Below are 20,326 nucleotides of genomic sequence, written 5' to 3' on the forward strand. Positions count from 1 at the left end.
CAAATCCCAGCACCATCCTAGTAAATTGAAAATAGCCATTGAAAGCAATTCCATATGCTGTGGGAGCATTTCAGTGATGGGACAAATGAAATTGAGTGAGGTTATTCTCTTTGGTTTTAGAGCCTGATGATTGAGGGGTAATAACTGTTCCTGAACCTGGTGGTGTGAGTCCTGAGGCTCCTGTATCTTCTTCCCAAAGGCATCAACAAGAAAAGAGCACAACCCGGGTGGTGAGGTTCCCTGATAATAGACGCTACTTTTCTGCAACAAAGCTCAGTGTAAATGCACTCAATAGAGGGGAGTGCTTTACCCAAAATGGACTCAGCTGTACCCACTACATTCTGTAGGATTTTCCAGTCAAGGGCATTGGTGTATTCATACCAGGCTGTGAGCTAGTACTCATTGCCTGCAAGGTAGTGTAAGCAAACTCAGATATAATAGTTGAACAAAATTGCAAGACTGCAGAGGGGTGGGGAGAATGTCACTAGATGCAACTTTTTTTTGATTCTGGTCATTTCACAAGAACTTGAGTGCTACTGTGAAGAAGCTTCATGAAGTTGTTACATCTTTGAATTCTGTTCATCTCCTGCAATCCATTTTCCTCTACTCAAAGTCCATTTTGTAATTTTTCCCCAATTGAAACTTTTCTGCTAACATTACTCAAACTGTAGATACTCATAAACACATCAATAGTCTTAAGTGGTTTTGGTTTTCACCCATTTAGTAACATGTTTAAACAAATTACATTAAGTAGGCAAATAACCAACTGACTTATATACAGAACAAATCTAGTTCAAAGAAAACTCTGGAACTTTACAGTAATAATTAAGGAACAAAATTAATGTTTTGAAACATTAGACAAATAAAAGCATTATTAAAAGTCACCTCAAATTCTGCAGGCCCAAGAATCTAAGCTTTAAGGCAATGTTACATGTCACAATAAATACTTTGATTATAAAGATGATTGAGTACTTTTATAAGTAACAAGGGATTATTTTTTGCAATATTTGGAGAGCTTAATATTCCTTGGAAATTTTCTATTGAAATTCAGTTAATAAATGCTGTTCTCTAGATCCAAAAAATCTGCTCTCACTCTAGAATTGTTCACTTTAATTTAAAAACAACAAGTTTTTTAAGGACCAAATTGAGCAGCCATCGAAACTAATACGTGGCTCATAGTGGTTGATTGCAGACTAATTAAAATGATTTCTATATGCAACCAGTATGAACCATACCTTCACTGACTGCATGCACCTCAGCTGAAGACTTGGGATCTTGTAAAGTGTAACAAAGCAGAAATAGGGGTCCATATTCACAGGGGCAGGAGACAATTCCAGACATCCAAAAAAGTATTAATGCCAGAAGGCTAACTGCAAGATCATAGATGCAATGTTATCTCAAGATCAATAAATTCACAAATGGACAAGGCCAGAAAATGCTTCTTCACATGCTACATCCCACCAATTGCAATCTACTAACAATCCTCATCGGACTCAACCTCCATCAATTGACATGACTACAAAGCCCATATCTGCATATATGTGATAAAAATGAATGAATGAACTGACTTTATTACTTACATCCTTCATATACATGAGTAAAAATCTTACATTTCCATTTAAATATGCAATTTTTAATAAATAGTATGTACAAAAGTTCATTTGCTCAAAATATTTATTTGAGTGATCAAAACAGTACAATATTATTTAAATTCTAAAAAGGAGAGTTACGCAGTCCTCAGTTTTTGTGAATATCAAACATAATGTCAGGCTTAAAAAACATTTTAGACATCAAAAGGTGATGCTTTGCAGTATGTTTGCTCATTGCAGTACCACAGTAAATGTATATTTAATAACCTTATAGATATTTAAAAAAAGCACTTTAATAGATAGAAATTCAATTTTATTGCACAATTCTAAAGCTCATCATGATTGAAAACATTGTATTCCCTAGCAGAAATGTAGCCATCTCCATCGACGTCGTTTTTTCGGAGAATATCATAGAGAACTTTTTCCTTGTAAGAGGGATCTTGGATTCTATTATCCCTTGTAAACTCTTCGTGCACATATATCTTCAACTGAAATCATTAAAAAAAAATGCATTTCAAATCTACACAAGTAATCACTGATTTTAGAAGACTGCAAAAATACAGAAGTGGATACTCAGTCAAATAATACTTTCAAACTGAATAAAGTTATGGACATTTATTAAGAGCATTTTCAAACCATATGATAAGGTACACTAATTTGTGAGCAATAGGAGAGAGAAACTTAAGGCTTATGGGTGTTTGTTGGTTAGGGTGGCAGAAGGAATTTCAGGTTGAGAGGATTAGACATTTTGGCTAAGGATCACAAACTTGGAGCAAGGGCAGGCTGGGGTTCAAATGACAGCCACTGTCTCTCTGCCCGCTCCACAGTCTAATCCAACTTTCAAGTTTTCCCTCTAGCACTGCCAGTAATGGAATTTAACTGTACATCCAAGTGTTTCATGTAATGTTTTTCTTGAATATAATGTTCCTCAATCGGATAGAGATGGTAGAGAGAGGTTAATCTAATTTGGCAGGGAGATGGGAATTGGAGTGATAGGGCTGACGAAGGGGAAAACAGAAACCAAACGAAGATAGCATGCAACAGAGAAGATAGAAAGGATAGGCAGGAGATGAGGCATAATCACAGCCAGTGGGAAGATTTACAAGGCAATAGAGGCATGTTGCAGTTAAAACAGAAAACAACAAACACTGGACTGAAAGTGTTATATTTGAAAGCATACAGCATAAGAAATAAAATGGACTACCTTGAAAATCAACTACAGATTGGCATGTTATTGTGGCCATCTCTGAAACTTGGCTAAAGGATGGCTGTCGTTGGGAGCAGAACTTTCAAGGATATATGGTGTGTTGGAAAGATAGGTTAGTGGGCTGAGGGGGTGGTGTGGTCCTGTGTATAAGAAATAATATCAAATCAGTAGAAAGATGTAGTGTCTCTATGGGCTGAATTAAGAAATGGCAAGGGTAAAAAGACCCTAATGGCAGTTGTACATAGGCCTCCAAACTGCAGCTGGGATGTGGATTACAAATTTCAACCGGAGGTAGAAAAGGTGTGTCAGGAGGGCAATATCATGATAGTTGCTGGAGACTTTAATATGGAAGTGGATTGGGAAAACCAGATCAGTACTGGACCTCAAGAGCGAATCTGTAGAATGTCTAATGTAAGGCTTTTTAGAACAGCTTGTTGTTGAGCCCACTAGGGGATCGGCTGTGCTGGATTGGGTGTTGTGCAATAATCCAGAGGCGATAAGAGATTTTAAGATTAAGGAACCCTTGGGAAACAGTGAACACAATATGACCGAGTTCACTTTGAAACTTGAGGAGGAGAAACTAAATTTCAATGTGTCTGTGTTTCAGTGGAATAAAGGAAATTACAATGGCATGAGAGGGGCACTGGTCAAAGTTTACTGGAAAGATCAGTAGCAGGAAGGACAGCAGAGCAGCGATGGCTGGAGTTTCTGCAAAAAATGAGTGGAAGAAGGACAAAACCATGGCTGACAAGTGAAGTTAGAAACAAAGTAAAAGCTAAAGAACGGGCATACATGGAAGCCAAAGCTGGTGAGAAGGTAAAGGATTGCGAAGCTTTTAAAAACTTGCAAAGGATACTAAGAAGGTCATTAGGAAGGAAAAGATGAATTATGAAAGGAAGCTGGCAACAAATATCAAAGAAGACACAAAGTTTTGAAGTATATAAAGGGTAAAAGACAGTTAAGGGTAGATAAAGGACCAATAAAAGACGCTGGAGATATTGTAATGAGAGACAAAGAGATGGCAGAGGAACTGAAAGCGCAGTTTGCATCAGTCTTCAGTGGAAGACATATGCAGTATACCGGACATTCAAGAGTGACAGGGAAGTGAAGTTTGTGCTGTGAAAATTACAACTGAGAAGGTGCTCAGGAAGCTTAATGGTTTGAGGGTGGATAAATCTCCTGGACCTGATGGAATGCACCTGCAGATTCTGAAGAAGTAGCTGGAGAGATTGCAGAGGCATTAACAATGATCTTTCAAGAATCGACAGATGACTGGAAAATTGCAAATGTTAATCTGCTATTTAGGAAGGGTGGGAGGCAGCAGAAAGGAAACTATAGACCTGTTAGCCTGACATCAGTGGTTGGGATGTGGTTGGAATCGATTGTTAGGGATGAGATTACAGAGCACCTGGAGGCACATGACAAGATAGGCCAAAGCCAGCATGGCTTCCTGAAAGGAAAATCCTGCCTGACTAACCTACTGCAATTTTTTGAGGAAATTACGAGCAGGGTAGACAAAGGAGATGCAGTAGACATGGTGTACTTGGATTTTTAGATGGCCTTTGACAAGGTGCCACATATGAAGCTGCTTAGCAAAGTAAGAGCCCATGTAATTACAGGGAAGTTACTGGCATGGGTGGAGCATTGGCTGATCGGCAGAAAACAGAGAGTGGGAATAAAGGGATCCTATTCTGGCTGGCTGCCGGTTACCAGTGGAGTTCCACAAGGGTCGGTGTTGGGACTGCTGTGTTTTACAATGCTTGTCAATACTTGGACTTTGGGATTAATGGAGTTGTGGCTAAAATTGCCGATGATACAAAGATAGGTGGAAGAGTGGCTAGTGTTGAGGAAACAAGAGTCTGCAGAGAGACTTAGTTTAGGAGCATGGCCAAAGTGGCAAATGAAATACAATGTTGGAAAGTATATGGTCATACACTTTGGTGGAAGAAATAAACAGGCTGACTATTATTTAGATGGAGTGAAAACTCAAAATGCAGAGATACAAAGGGACTAGGGAGTCCTTGTGCAGGATACCCTAAAGGTTAACCTCCAGGTTGAGTCAGTGGTGAAGGCGATGAATGCAATGTTGGCATTCAGTTCTAGAGGTATAGAATATAAGAGCAGGGATGTGATGTTGAGGCTCTATAAGGCACTTGTGAGTGTTGAAGTATTGTGTGCAGTTTTGGGCTCCTTATTTTAGAAATGATATAATGACATTGGAGAGGGATCAGAGAAGATTCACAAGAATGATTCCAGGAATGAAAGGGTTACTGTACAAGGAATGTATGACTGAATGGCAGGACAGACTTGATGGACCGAATGGCCTACTTCTGCTCCTCTATCTTATGGTCTTATAAAGCAAGTGCTGATAAATGAAATGACAAGTCCCAAGCATGGTGTAATATGAAATGAGATCACAAAATAGCAGGTTTGTGTGCTGCACAATCTACTATCAATAAAAATTCAAACAAAAAAAAACCTGAGTCTACATGCAAGTTGCATAAAACACAGCTTTTGTTCAACATTCTCCAATACATGTATCTCTTTCGATTTAGGCAGGATTTGAAGAATACATTTATCAAGGTCCTGATAACATAAAATGCACCTACATAAGTAGTCCATATTAGTCACATTTGACACTGGACTTGCAAGTTCTGTCAGATGTTTCAATGATGTGCACAAAGCTTCCTTGAAATAAAAGTGCCATGTCATCATTTAGAGATCATGGATTAGCAATTACCAGTAGAGCAGAACAAACATGTGGAATGGTGACAGAACTTGGATTCCATGCATCAGGGCAGTGTAATGGACTGGCAATGCACTTCTCCCATCCCACAAACGACCCACTGACCCCATTAAGCATTTCCTGCCCTATATATGGAACATTTGCCTTAGTCACCTCATGTTCCACTGAAGCAGCATGGAAACAAGCCATCCTCAATAATAAAGTGCCTAAGAGTACCACTGACAGGACTTGTAGTGCTGCACGCAATGCCCAGGCCATGTGTGAAAAAACCCCACCATGCCTGGGTTTGAAAAAAAAACAGGAATTCCACCTGCAGTCACCAACCCGGCACTGGGAAAATGACCAAATCAAGAAAGTAATCTGCTTGCTCAGCTTGCTTTTAGTATCCATCTCATCCATGCACGATCATAACCCTTGCCTACGACTCCCACTCCTTGCAATATAACAATCCTTCTACAATAATCGAGTAGCAAATCATATTCCTAAATGTACTCCCCCACTGGCAAATTGTAGTTCCCTCTACCCACTGAGCAATTGCATTAATCTCCCTCCCCCACTAATCTGGCCAACTTCCCACTTAATTTTACACCCCCTCATCCATTCCTGTCCCAATTTCTTTTACACTCTTGCAAAAGTGAGGTGTGTTCAGTTGTGCAGCAGTCTTTTGAGGGAACTTCAAATCAGTAATTGTTCATAAAATGGGACCTCAGTAACATGGCTGGCAATCACAGCTCAGTCAGCATCCCTCACTGTCTGTTGACAGAGCAAATTGAGATGCTTCAGTTGGCCCCTTTAAGAGTCACAAGCAAGCTGTAGATGAATAGAAGGATGGCAGAGGCCCTTTACCAATGGTTATTTGTGAACCCAATTCTTTCTCCATCCAATTCACAATTACCATTATCAACATGATTATCCAATTCAAGTACAGTAGATCGCAGTTAATTGGGAACCATTGGGATCCGTGTATTTACATCCAGTTAGTTGCTGTCCCAATCAGCGCAAGTTTCATGAAAATAGTTAAAAAGGCATAAAAAAAGAAACTGAGTAACAAATTATGTACTTAAATACAGAACAAGTTAGAACAGTGCCAATACAACTGGACTTAATTCGTGTTGTGTTCTTTTGACTATTGATTACTGCATCCTCCAAATCTTTATTTTCAAGATCAACATTGTCAATACCTTCAAATTCTTCATAGTTCCTAATTTGAAGCAGTGAAATTATAGTAATGCTTGAATCCAGTGACCAGAAGTTTTATTTTGCAACAAGTTCCAGTCACAAAAAAAATTGCTGCTTCTTGAACACAAACACATGCAACTGACACCATTTAAAAATGTTTGCTCGAACCATGGTGGAATGTCTACTGGCCACACAAGTGCACGGCTGACATTGGTTAGAAAATGTTCGGTGACAGTCTACCGCATCAATTAAGTGGCACAGTGTCCCAAACAAACAAACAAAGGGAGAACCGGCTATATTCTTGATTAGTTGCTCTTTGTTAAGAGTTGTCCCAAATAAGCAGCTGCCTGATTAACCAGAATCCACTGTACTTCCTTTATACTTGTCAAGGACTACAGAGGGATTCAAACTAATGCCATCAGAAAAATACCCTAAATGACGGCATATCACAACCAGTAGACTATGCAATCATGCTGTTGGTTCTGAGAGCACTTGAAATCTGGCATACCTCCTGCTGAGAGAGTAGTCGATCACCATTCAAATCAATTGCTTTAAAAGACTCCACGCTCCGTGGTCCATTTCTCACTGTATACAGTTCAACTTCAAAAATCAGGGTTGCATTAGGGGGTATTTTATCTGCACACAAGAGTAAAATAGTAATCAATGATACCAAATTAAATTTCAGCACAATTTTTCTGCACGCTTCTAGCATGCCTATCAAGATCTGCTGCCTCCTCCAATCACATGCATTGTGTAGCTTATGCCCTTACCCTTAATATCAGTGCTGCGGCCATTATGGAAAAGAACACCACAACTGGTGCAGTCTGAGATTTTACAGCAGTGACCCAAAAGTGCATAAAAGGACATTTCTTTCCCCTCCATTTGGAAAATCCTTGTACAATGCTCCCACCCAGAAGTGTACCGGTCTTCCAAACTATGAATGATGCCCGTACAATCTCCTCCACCTGAAATGCTGACCCAGCACTACCTGCTCTCTGGTTATAGGTTCTTCAAAATGCTTAGCCTCTTCTTTGCAAGCCACCCAATTTTTGCTTAATAACCTGATTTTTTGTTTAAAAATCTGTTCACGGTACTTTAACCATGTAATAATCATTTCATTCTCCATTACACTTGTGTAGTAAATGATAGAAAGTATTGAGTAATACAGGCAAGTTTTCATTCACTGTCACCTTCTTCCTGAACAATGGAGTCCTTCTGGAAATTCTTCACTGATTTGTTTTTTAGTCACAAGTCTATCAGTCTTATTAGTAGAGTTAGTAACAACGACTGTTCCAGCGTGTACATACCGTATTGAAATAACTACATGCATTCTACTCTAACAAGACCAGAGTCATCATTATCTCAGCATGCAGGAACGCTCATACGCATCACTGGATGTGGAGGTGGATAACCATCTTCTAGAGCACTGCACAAAAAGTTTAAATATCAGAAGTGTGACATTTTCAATTAATCAAGGCAACACAGACATGTAAATAAGTATCACATGCAAGGAAATGAATACCATGCTGGAAACAATCATGTTATATTATATATTTATGCCAAATAATCTCAACATTGTTAATAAAAACAAAGTTTGTCTCGTAGGTAATCATGCATCATTGCAGTATATCAAAAGGCAATTGCTTTTAAGTGTTGAAAGATAATTCCTGAAATTAATTCTTAAATAACATTCATGCTTTTGGTTAAAGCGTTCCATATTCTGATGCAACACAGATAAACACATGCACACTTTCTTTCTGAAATTCATACTAATCATGAACATGTTCAGCTGTGTTACACTGCCTGATAATCCTCAGGGTTAAATGGCGAGACTATTCATGTAACTTGCATTAGATTAAATGAGACTTCCACAAAATAGTTGAATATTGCAAACAAAACCTATTAACCAATTTCACTTTTGATATTACCTTTACCATTCATTCCATATCCCAGTGAAGGTGGTATAATTAGTTTTCTTTTTTCTCCTTCACACATGTCGGTCATGCCAATGTCTAATCCTTTTATTACTTGGCCAACACCAAGCACAAACCACTTAGGATGACCTGCACTGTCTTCACGACTATTAGGAAAACAAAATATTTTTGATTAAATGTATAAATATTTCAAATAAACCAGAGTAACAAAACTTAAATTAAAAAGTGATTTTATGAAGAAACTGAAACACTTGACAAATATGCAAACTAAAGGCAGAATACAAATAAAAGATCCTCCAGATGACAAGTGGAAATTAAAGCCAAAAATGTATTCGTTGTTTCTATATTTTACTATGATTCAATACATATTAATACAAAACACTACCTCACACAGTGATCTGTCATGTTAAACTTGCATTTAATGATTCAGTACTAAAAATGTTTAAATCTAATTTCTTCAGCCAATGCAGTTGGTAGCTACATCACTTTCAACTTGATATTTCTAGAATTTTGCTTGATGTACCCAAAGATGCCTCCATTCATAGCTGTGATTTAAGGGATTACAACAGTTATTTCATTAAAAGGGGGGGAAAATCAGAAGCTGTTTTCCTCCTATATTGTTAACTGAAAATCCTTTTAAAAGTGTTGTCCTTTGTACCAGAGCTTCGACTGCACAATGAAAACAATGCTTGATACAAGGGAAATGACATATGTATGCTTATCTAATATACAAGATGGTCAATCAAAGGTCAATACACTTAAAAAGGAATCCCTTCTGCAGAACTTGGAAGACTAAAAATATTCAATAAGGCCTTGGAAACATTGGATTATCAGATTAATGAAGCATAGATCTTCTTTGAATGGGATAATAACATTTTCACCATCAGACTTGGTTCAAGAGTAAAAACAGATGGCAAAACAGTATTACATAAAACAGCAGAATAGACAGAAGATTTCTCTTTACTGCAAAAAAAATTATCTGAATTTGTATAGTGCAAATGAAAGCAATACAGGAGGAAGTACATCAAGATGTGATAGGGAGCTGTACAAGATAATACAGATGATCTGAAATCTAGTCCTAAAAGATAGATTTAAATGGGGTCTTAAGGGAGGAATGATATTGTTACAAATGTGCCACAACTCTGAGGGGCCGAAGGGTACAAAGTAGCCCCCTCCTTTGTGAGAATCGCAAGATTGCTATTAATTCGAGTCTGGGACCCAGGAAATGAGAGAGACGTCCAGAATACACAAGGTTTGGAATGTGTCCTGGCCTCCGCAAGACAAAGCCACAGATAACGGCCATTGTCTCTTGGAGACGGAATTGTGTATTGAGTAATGTACTATTCATTGAAGACCTCATGACCAGAGTGGGCTGGTTGAGGGATTGCATCATCCCAACTTGATTGACATCTGAGACCCCATGAGTAAGGATAAAAGGGGGTCTGGGGAACAATCCCTTTAGACGCACCAGGAGAAATGCTAGAAATCCCGTGACAGCATTTAATAGCGACAACCGGTGGGGCTTGTGTGCGTCCTTTTCCTTTGCCTAGGAATTGGCGGGCTTACCACGGAAGAACGGCTTAGCTAAAGGACCGGCCATACCAATGGAACTCTCGAAGGATCGACATCATAAAAAGGAAAAGCTGGCAAGTTTCTAAAATCTCTCTCTTGACTCCAACCAAAGGCTGCAGCCTGAATGAATTGAGTGACTTTTATATTTCCATCGGACAATACATTATCCCCTAGACAAAGATAGAGCTATTTCTTATTGATTATTATTATACCCGCGCTTTTAGATTTAGTATTGACAACGTATATTATCTGTATGTTTGCATTGATATTATTTTTGTGTAGTTTTACTAATAAATACTGTTAAAAATAGTATCATCAGACTTCAACGGACCTCTCTATCTTTGCTGGTAAGTGACCCAGTTACGGGGTTCGTAACAATATAGAAGACTTTAGGTAAGGAGCTCAAGAGTTAAAGTCTTAGCATGGATTCCATCTGTGAATCATTTTAATCTGATAATAAATCAGAATTGACAATTCATGACCTCAGCAGGAATGGAAGCTGACAGGGCCAGTACCATGGCTGAGAGAGACTACAGAGGTACAGGGATGAATAGTCAGCCATTTCTAAAGGTGCAGACAGATTCATATGGGCAAGGGAGGACAGCCAATCTTCATTGCAATCAAATACCATCAGCTTTCTAATAAAAGTCATTTCAGTGTTGTAACAAGGCAGTACTGTAAATAAGAACTTGAAAGGAAGGGGGAAAGAAACCTTTGTTTTCATAAAGAAATCTTTATTCCTTTCCATTGATGTTGCCTGACCTGCTGAGTTCTTCCTGCATTTTGTGTTTTACTCTGGTTATGTGTAAATGGCTTCCTACATTATTATAAAGACGATCCACAAAACTTGAGGAACAGGACCACATTGTCTGCTTGGAAGCTGTGGCCTTCCAGATTTACTATGAAATTTTAGAATTTAGTGAAACTTACTTTCTCCCTTTGTATCACAATGAGCCATTTCATTAGCCAAGTCTTCCATCTGTGGCATCAGACTCAAGATTTCAGCATTACAGCAAGGCCATTTGGCCCAAGTGCTCAACACCAAGATTCATACTCAAGCTAGGCCCATTCCTCTAACCCTTTTCTATCCATGTACCCACCTTACAGAAGTTGTTAATTTACCCAGTTCAAGCTTTCTCTTTCCATTAGCATGTTCTACAGCTTATACACCTCATGATTTTTCAAAACTTCTTTGTATTAATCACTATCTGCCAGATCCTTGCCCACTCACTTAACTGCAGCTCTCTACATTCTCTGAACAAATTGCTCTTCCTCTCAATTTAGTGTACTATTCTTGACCCCTACTCCTTCAAATCGTTAATGTGTATTGTGAGCAGTACACATGGGGGGGGGGGGGAGGCAGAAGAGGGGGCAATGGTGCCACTTAGTGTTAAAGCAAATGTTAAAACCAGATACAGGTGCCCCCCGTTATTCGAACGTACACTTTATGTCAATTCAGTGTTACGAAAGACCTACATTAGTCACCTGTTTTCACTAATAGATGTTTTCACTGTAAAGAGAAAAGGCATCGCATGCACCGAGCAGCTGAGCTCCTCTCCGGAACTGCATTCTAGCCGGCATTGCTTAAACACGTGCCTGTGAGCATCTGTGCTTTATGTTGATTTATTTTGTGCATCCGTTAGCAAGATGAGTTCTAAGTTATCAGAAAAGCCTAAAAGGGCACGCAAGGGTGCTACACTTAAGAGTAAAACGAGACATAATTAAGCATTTCAATCGTGGTGAACAAAGTAAGGACATAGTGAGTTTGGCCAAGGGTTTGTGGATGTGGACAAAGATGATGTTGAAGAGATTTGGCATTGTTTTGGCATTGCATGATCAAGAACTGAGAGATGAAGAGCTGATAAAGAGGAAAGGATAACAATTGAGGCCGAACACAGTAGCGAAGGGCCCAAAAGTGAAGACTTCCAGGAACTGAATGGGAAGCAATTGCGTGAGATTTCACTGCGATTGACAACGCTGCAATGCTTGCAGAAAAGTATGATTTTAATTTTGAAAGGGTATGTAGGTTTAAGGCATATTTGCAGGATGGTTTGAGTGTTTACAAAGACTATGATAGAAAGATTCGCAAGGCCAAGCAGTCAAGCATACTGTCGTTTCTCAAGCCTTCCACATCAGACGACAGAACTCAATCTTCGACATTGAAGCAGGCAGACATAGAAGGTGGTGACCTGCCTGTCCTGATCGAAACAGAGGACGATGAGATGACACCCAGTCTCCTCCACCTCCCACCACCCCAACCTCCAACGACTCAGCCTAACACACCATCATCAGTCTGCTCACTGACTTCCCGATTTTGGTAACTGAATGTATACTGTACATACATTACTTCTACTTTATATAGGCTGTGTTTATTTATGTGTTATTTAGTAGCTTCATAGCAAAGGTATTTATCAGATCATTTCTGCTTTTACTATGTTACTGTTATTTTAGGCATGTGTTATTTGGCATGATTTGGCAAGTTATTTTTTGGGTCTGCAAATGCTCACAAATTTTTCCCACATAAATAAATGATAGTTGCTTCTTCACTTTACGACATTCCAGCTTACGAACCGTTTCACAGGAATGCTCTACCTTCAAATAGTGGGGAAAACCTGTATTCGTTTTGGGCATCACTAGTCATTAATAAAAATAAAACAGAAGATTGATACAGGGAACAAGAAAATGAAATAGGAACTTAAGTAGTTGTATGAAAAATTAAATGCATTGGTGATTAATGTCCCTAACCAGAACAATGTTGCTATTTAAAAATTACTTTAAGAGGAGGTTATATCTATATACATTTTAAAAAATTCTCTATGGTCAATTTCAGAAAGTTTCTTTGACATAGAATTTTATGATCTGCAGCTGAAGGGAAGCTGAAGTAACAGATGGTGAAGAGACAAAGCAGAATTTATACCACTACCAATCCTCATTGAATTTGTTCCTGAAATCACAAATGATATTAAGCCAAATGCAACACATTCAACCAAATCTAATTTAGAAATTTCAGAGACTGGGGCTTCATTCTTTTAAATTCAGAAATGTGCAGAAGAACAGTACTGGAAGAGTGAGCATTGGTGTCTTCATGACAACAGATGAAGAAAGTGAGGGAGATGTGGAAGGCCAACACCACAAAATGGTGAAAGAGTTAATAGCAGAAGGCTACTTTATCAAGTGCTGGTGTAGGGTAGCAAACAGAAGCATGGACATTTTAAGCTATTGGCAGCAGACTTTTGAATGGTCCTCTGTAGAGTGGGACATGGGAGTCTAGCTAGGAGTACAAGGAACAAAGGCATGGATGAAAATTTCAACTAATAAAGGCAAGGCCTGAATTAGCCTTCTCTACAGACTGATTCTGTTTTGTCAGGGAGAGGCAAGAAACAGAGCTCACAACAATGAAGGACAATTGTTTCCATTTTCTCAGACAATTTTTATTCATTATTTTTGAGATCAGTAAGATATTCCAACACTTTAAACAAGGCTGAAAACAAGAGGAAGGAGGGGTAAAGTGAGGCAGTTTTAGTATGCACATGGAACCAAAGCCATACTTCTGAGTGGCAGCAGCAGTGGCAAGAATTTCTGTGCATGGGAAAATAATTATTAATGGATTGGAAACAAGACAGTGTTTGAAAAAAAAAATGTGTATTAGAGATAACATATTTATCCATTAACTGCAAAAAGGACATTAAAAAGTCCTGTAAAAACAGATCTAAAAAAGTTCTTATTCCCTTAATTTTCCATGTTAAAAAAGCCTTATCCAAAGTTGATGGTTTAAAAAAGAAATTAGAATAAATATTACTAGAAAGTAGAAAATCATTTAATTCAAAAAATCTATGAAACTGATAACAAATTTTTAAAGTATGTTTAACAATAGGGTTAAGAACTTGTCTACCTATTCTGGAGAGCGAAAACTGAAGGGGAGCTCCTCCTAATAAAGAAGCTAATGAAAACCCATTACTGAATTTTCCTCCAACTGTAACCATGAAGGACGATCTTGGTCATCTATATCACAAATCCAAAAAGTAATAATGAATATTAATTGCCCAATAATAAAATCTAAAGTTTGGTAAAACCAGTCCTCCATCTTTTTTTTTGTTTTTGCAATAAAAGTTGATTCACTCTACAGCTTTTATTATTCCAAACGCAAGACAAAATCAGAGAACATATTTTATCAAAAAATGTCTTTGGAACAAACCAGGGAACTGCTTGAAATAGAAAGAAAAATTTCAGTAGAATAACCATTTTTATAGTATTTATGCAACCTATCAATGACATCGACATAGGCGACCATTTAGAAAGCGCCTTGACCTGCTCTGTAAATTTGGCTTGCTATTTTTCAGCCAAAACCTTTTCAAAAACTGTTAATAGCCATCATTTATAAGCAGTTAGAATGCTTGCATGTCGCCTAATGACAGGGTTCAACACATCTGGGAAGTAGAACTTCAATACTCACTCTCAGATAATCAATGGAGTAAAATTTGTTATCTAGTCAATAATTCATCTATCTGCGCATGCCATACCTTAATTCAGTCTAAGATAGTACACAGCCTATGTCCAAAGATAAATTGGCGCATCTTTTTCCTAATACAAGGCCTATTTGTGACAGATGTAACGCAGAAGTGGCTACTCTAACTCATGTTTTGGTCATGTGTAAGCTTAAACAATTTTTGGAGGAATGTGTTTGGAATATTATCTAAAGTTATAGATGTGGATGTTCAACCCAATTCACTTACAGTAATTTTTGTGATTATTCCAGAGGAAGCAAGCAAAGTGTCTGCTTCCACCCAACATGTGATCGCCTTTGCAACTTTACTGGCTAGGAGAGCTATCTTGCTACACTGGAAAGATTCTAACCTGCCTACTGTCTTTTATTGGCTCTCCTCCATTATGTCATGTCCAAGCTTGGAGAAAATTAGAAGCGGGACATTTGATACATCCTTTAATTTTGAACAAGTCTGGCGACCCTTCAATCATTTTCACACGATTTAATTTTAATTAGTTTTCTTTATTCTCTTTTGGGAAAATCCTTATCCATGAAGGTTCGGAGATGACCGGAAGGATTTTTTTTTCCCTCTCTCTTTTTTCTAATTTTATCCTCAATTGGACAAGACAGTGTTGATGCTGGATTGCACCAAAAACAAACCGCTGACAGAACTCAGCAGGTCAGGCAACCTCTGTGGAGGCATTGTTAATGCTTCAGGCCAAGGTAGTTAGTACAAAGAGGTGAGGAGGAGGAATAAGACAGATGTGACTTACCTGCGAGACTATTGTATCTGGCGCTTGGAGAGACGACACAGAATTGGGGATGGTGGGGGAAGAAGAGAACTACTTCTACTGATGTCTGCTGCAAAATGCACGATCTCCAAGTGGCTACCCTTTTGAATTTCTATACGCATGACCTCGGCCTCCTCTATACTCATGTTAGGAGGAGCAACACCTTAAATTCAGTCTGGGTGGCCTCCAACCTGATGATATGAATATCAATACCTTCAGTAATTTCTCTCCTTCCCTTCTCTTTTCACTTCTTATTCTGGATACCCCTTCTCCACCAACCCATCATCTCCCTCTGGTTCCCCTCCTCCTTTCTTTTCTTCCATGCTCCACTGTCCTCTTCTATTAGATTCCTCCTTCAGCCCTCTACCTTTGCACCCAGCTTCTCTATTCCTCCTCCCTCTGCTAGCTTGTGCTTCTTCCCTTCATTTCCAGTGCTGATGGAGGGCATCAGTCCCAAATATCAACTGTTTATTTCAGAGATATTGCCTGACTTTCTGAGTTCCTCCAGCAATGTGTGGGCATAGGTCAAGGTTGGAAATGGGAAGGGGCTGAAATGGCTAGCAACCAAGAGGCTACGATGGCCATTGTAGCCAGAGCATTGGTGATGAGTTGATGGTAACCAAATTGATAAAAGTGAAACAAAGTCAGCAAAATCCTATCCGGGGTACTGGTAAAGATGTTGTGGTCAACAGCATCAGAGGCAGTAGAAAGGCAGAGGGATTTAAATTAATTTTCACTTCAGAACAAGCCATAGAGTAAGATGTAGAAGCAGAATTAGGCTATTTGGCCCATCAAGTCTAGTCCACCATCACAGCTGATCCATTCTTCCTTTCAGCCCCGAGCTCCTGCCTTTTCCCCATATCCCTTCATGCACTGACCAATCAAGAGTCTAGCAAGAGCCTCTGCCTTAAACATACCTGATGACCTGGCCTCCAGAGGCACCTGTGACTAAAGAGATTCCTCTTCATTCTAAATGGATGCCCCTCAATTCTAAGGCTATGTCCTCAGAGCAGAAGCCTGAAAGCACGTGCCACCAGCCTCACGGACAGCTTCTACCCTACTGGTATCAGACTACTGAACAGTTCCCTTGTACGATGGGAGAAAAACTTTTGACCTCACTTTACACCATGACCTCGTGTCCTACTCTCTGCAACACTCCACTCTGTGTTCCATTATGGTTGTCCCTGCAACCTGATCTGCCCGGACAGTATGCAGACCTGACCCTTGGTATGTGTGACGATGATAAACCAATCAATAGTGAACGGTCCTGACCTTCGAAAGCCCGCAAAGGGGTGGGGAGGACACGCAGGAACATGAGCAGATGATGTCTATGATTTGAATCAGAGTGATTGCTACCACAGGAGTGGTGGTCTGAGAAAACACGCAAATGAAAGAATGAAAACGTGGGCACAATTTTGAGTGGCCACAACACACATTTGGGTTTTAATCGAGGGTAAGAATTTCAGGATGCAAGGCCTGAAAACGCCAATTAACTTTGTTTTTCTTTCCACAGACCTACTGAGTGTTTCCAGCATTTTCTGTTTTTATTTCAGAGTTTCAACATAATCAGGTTTTGATTTTCATTCCAATGTCTATCCTTTGCTGAAAAGGATGATTCTTTAAATCAGAAGCTTCACAGCATGTTTACTTTATTTTATTTAAATATAGAATGCAGAATAGGCTCTTTCAGCCCCACAAACTGCACTGTCTAGAAATCAACTTACTTAACCCTAGCCTAATCCCTGGGCAGTTTACAATGACCATCAAACCTAGTGACCCATACGTCTTTAGGATGTGGGAGGAAAATCCAACTCACTCACTAGAATGATGTACGGACTTCCGACAGAGAATGCCTGAATTGAACTCCAACACACTGTGCTGTAAAAGTGCCCCGCTCATCATTACGCAAAAATACAGATTTTTAAGTGTTTTTTTAAACCTACTGCAGCTGGAAAATAGAATTAAAGCATTCGCACAGGGAGCTAGAGTGAACTTGTCGGTTTACCAACTTCTGGCAGAGGGGAAGAAGCTGTTCCTGAATTGTTGAGTGTGTGCCTTCAGGCTTCTGATGGTAACAGTGAGAAAAGGACATGCCCTGGGTGCTGGAGGTCCTTAATAATGGACACTGCCTTCCTGAGACACCGCTCCCTAAAGATGTCCTGGGTACTTCGTAGGCTAGTGCCCAAGATGGAGCTGACTAGATTTACAACTCTCTGCAGCTTCTTTCGGTCCTGTGCAGTAGCCCCTCCATATCAGACAGCCATGCAGCCTGTCAGAATGCTCTCCACGGTACATCTATAGAAGTTTTTGAGTGTATTTGTTGACATGCCAAATTTCATCAAACTCATAATAAAGTATAGTCACTGTCTTGCCTTCTTTATGACTCCATCAATATGTTGGGACCAGGTTAGATCCTCAGATCTTGAAGCTGCTCACTCTCTTCACTTCTGATCCTCCTTGAGGATTGGTATGTGTTCCTTCATCTTGAACACAAGATGTGTTCTTGAATCTTCTTGAATTCAAGAAGTCCTTCTTGAAGTCCACAATAAGCTCTTTCATCTTACTGACGCTGAGTGCCAGGTTGTTGCTGTGGCACCACTCCATGAGTTGGCATATCTCACTCTTGTACGTCTTCTTGTCACCACCTGAGATTCCACCATCAATGGTTGTATCATCAGCAAATTTATAGATAGTATTTGAGCTATGCCTAGCCACACAGTCATGTGCATATAAGCGGGTAGAGCAGTGGGCTAAGCACACACCCAAGGTGCGCCAGTGTTGATCGTCAGTGAAGAGGATATGTTATCACCAATCCGCAGTGATTGTGGTCTTCCATTTTGGAAGTCAAGGATCCAATTTGAGTTATATTCGATGAACAGCATCCTGACATAGGTGCTTGTGTTGTCTGTGGTCTAAAGAGCCATGGAGATTGTGTCTGCCATTGACCTATTGTGACGATAGGCAAATTGCAATGGATCCAGGTCCTTGCTGAGGTAGGAGCTCAGTCTAGTCAAACCAGCCTCTCAAAGCATTTCATCACTGTCGACGTGAGTGCTACTAGGCAACAGTCATTAAGACAGCCCATATTATTCTTCTTAGGCACTGGTATAATTGTTGCCTTTCTGAAGCAAGTGGGAACTTCTGCCTGTAGCAGTGAGAGGTTGAAAATGCCCTTGAATACTCCCGCTAGCTGGTTGGCACAGGGTTTCCAGAGCTTTACCAGGTACTCCATCAGGACCTTCTGCCTTGCGAGGGTTCACTCTCTTTAAAGACATTCTAACATCAATCTCAGGGTCATCAGGTGCAGCAGGGATCTTCACAGCCGTAGTTGTGTTCTCCCTTTCAAAGCGGGCATAGAAGGTATTGAGTTCATCTGGTGGTGAAATATCACTGCCATTCATACTATTGGGTTTCACTTTGTAGGAAGTAATGTCTTGCAGTCCCTGCCAGAGTTGCCATGCATCTGATATCACCTCCAACCTCGCTCAAAATTGTCCCTTCGCCCTTTAAATAGCCCTCTGCAAATCATATCTGGTTTTCTCGTATAGGCCTGGATTGCCAGACTTGAATGCCACAGATGTAGCCTTCAGCAGATGACATACTTCCTGGTTCATGATGGCTTTTGGTTTGGGAATGTACAGTAAGTCTTTCTAGGCACACACTTGTCCACACAGATTTTAATGAAGTCAGTAATAACTGCAGCATACTCATCCAGATTCAAAGATGAATCCCTGAATACAGTCCAGTCCACTTGACCAGTCCCTGAATACAGTCCAGTCCACTGATTCAAAGCAGTTCTGTAGGCGCTCCTGTACTTGTCCAAACCTTCTTGGTCCTCACTGCTGGTGCTACAGTCTTCAGTCTCTGCCTGTACTCAGGGAGAAGAAGTACAGCCCGGTGATCTGACTTCCCGAAGTGAGGGTGTGGCATTCTTGCTGGTGGTGTAGCAATGGTCCGGTGTGTTGTTTCCTCTGGTATTGCAAGTAATCTGTTGATGGTAATTGCTTAGTGATTTTTTCCCAGATTGGCCTTTAACAGAAAGCAAATCAAAATCAACATTTAAGAGAAGTTTGGACGAGTACAAGGATTGGAGATGTATGGTTCAGGTGCGGGTCGATGGGACTAGGCAGATTAAGAGTTTGTCACGGACTAGATGGTCAGAAAGGCCCATTTCTTTGACATACCGCTCCACCACTGAAGCTTACGGGAAAAAATAAGAGGTCTCGATAGAGTAGACATACAGAGGGACGTTTACAATAGTTGAAAAGTTCAAAATAAATTTGTTATCAAAAAGTACATATATGTCGCTATATAGAGGCTTAAGCTTCATTTTCCTGTAGACATACTCAGCAAACTTACAGAGTAACAATTACAACGGGATCAATTAAAAAGTCAGAGTACAGAAGACAAACTGTGCAAATGCAAGTATAAATAAATAGCACTAAACTGTGAAGCGCTGTAGTAGCCACTAACCAAAATGTTTAAAGCTCAGATTTCACCTGCAGTAAAACTTCGTGCCGTCCACAAGGTAACCATCACAATGTGCGTTCAGCGCATCTCCCCGTTTGCTCTTCCGGAGACACAGCTGTGGCTTGTACAAAACTTCGATCTTCACTTCTTCTCGGAACGCGTCAACGTCACTTAAGAGAGCTGAAGAAGCCAGCAAGCAGAAGAATAAGCCGCCTGGACGATTCATGTCGGATTTTGTCGGGCTTACTGGGCTTTATTCTCTCAACAACCGCTCCGGTAAGAAGCCGAACTGCCACGTATCCCAGTTCCACGTGACCCCACATCGCCATGGGGAACGGCGTCCTTTCTATTGGAG

At 39.9% G+C, this 20,326-nt stretch overlaps 1 protein-coding gene across 1 annotated transcript; it reads right to left on the bottom strand.

Moving 5' to 3' along the window:
• Positions 1-1,656: 1,656 nt before the first annotated feature.
• On the bottom strand, positions 1,657-20,284 carry fkbp7 (FKBP prolyl isomerase 7). Its single transcript, XM_059966771.1, has 4 exons — positions 20,001-20,284; positions 8,650-8,801; positions 7,230-7,357; positions 1,657-2,077 (listed from the first exon to the last, which is right to left on the bottom strand). The coding sequence occupies exons 1-4, from the start codon at positions 20,195-20,197 to the stop codon at positions 1,916-1,918; spliced, it is 639 nt and encodes a 212-aa protein (XP_059822754.1). The 5' UTR covers positions 20,198-20,284; the 3' UTR covers positions 1,657-1,915.
• Positions 20,285-20,326: the final 42 nt, after the last annotated feature.

This window comes from Hypanus sabinus, chromosome 4 (genome assembly GCF_030144855.1).
Source record: "Hypanus sabinus isolate sHypSab1 chromosome 4, sHypSab1.hap1, whole genome shotgun sequence".
Classification (NCBI taxonomy): domain Eukaryota; kingdom Metazoa; phylum Chordata; class Chondrichthyes; order Myliobatiformes; family Dasyatidae; genus Hypanus; species Hypanus sabinus.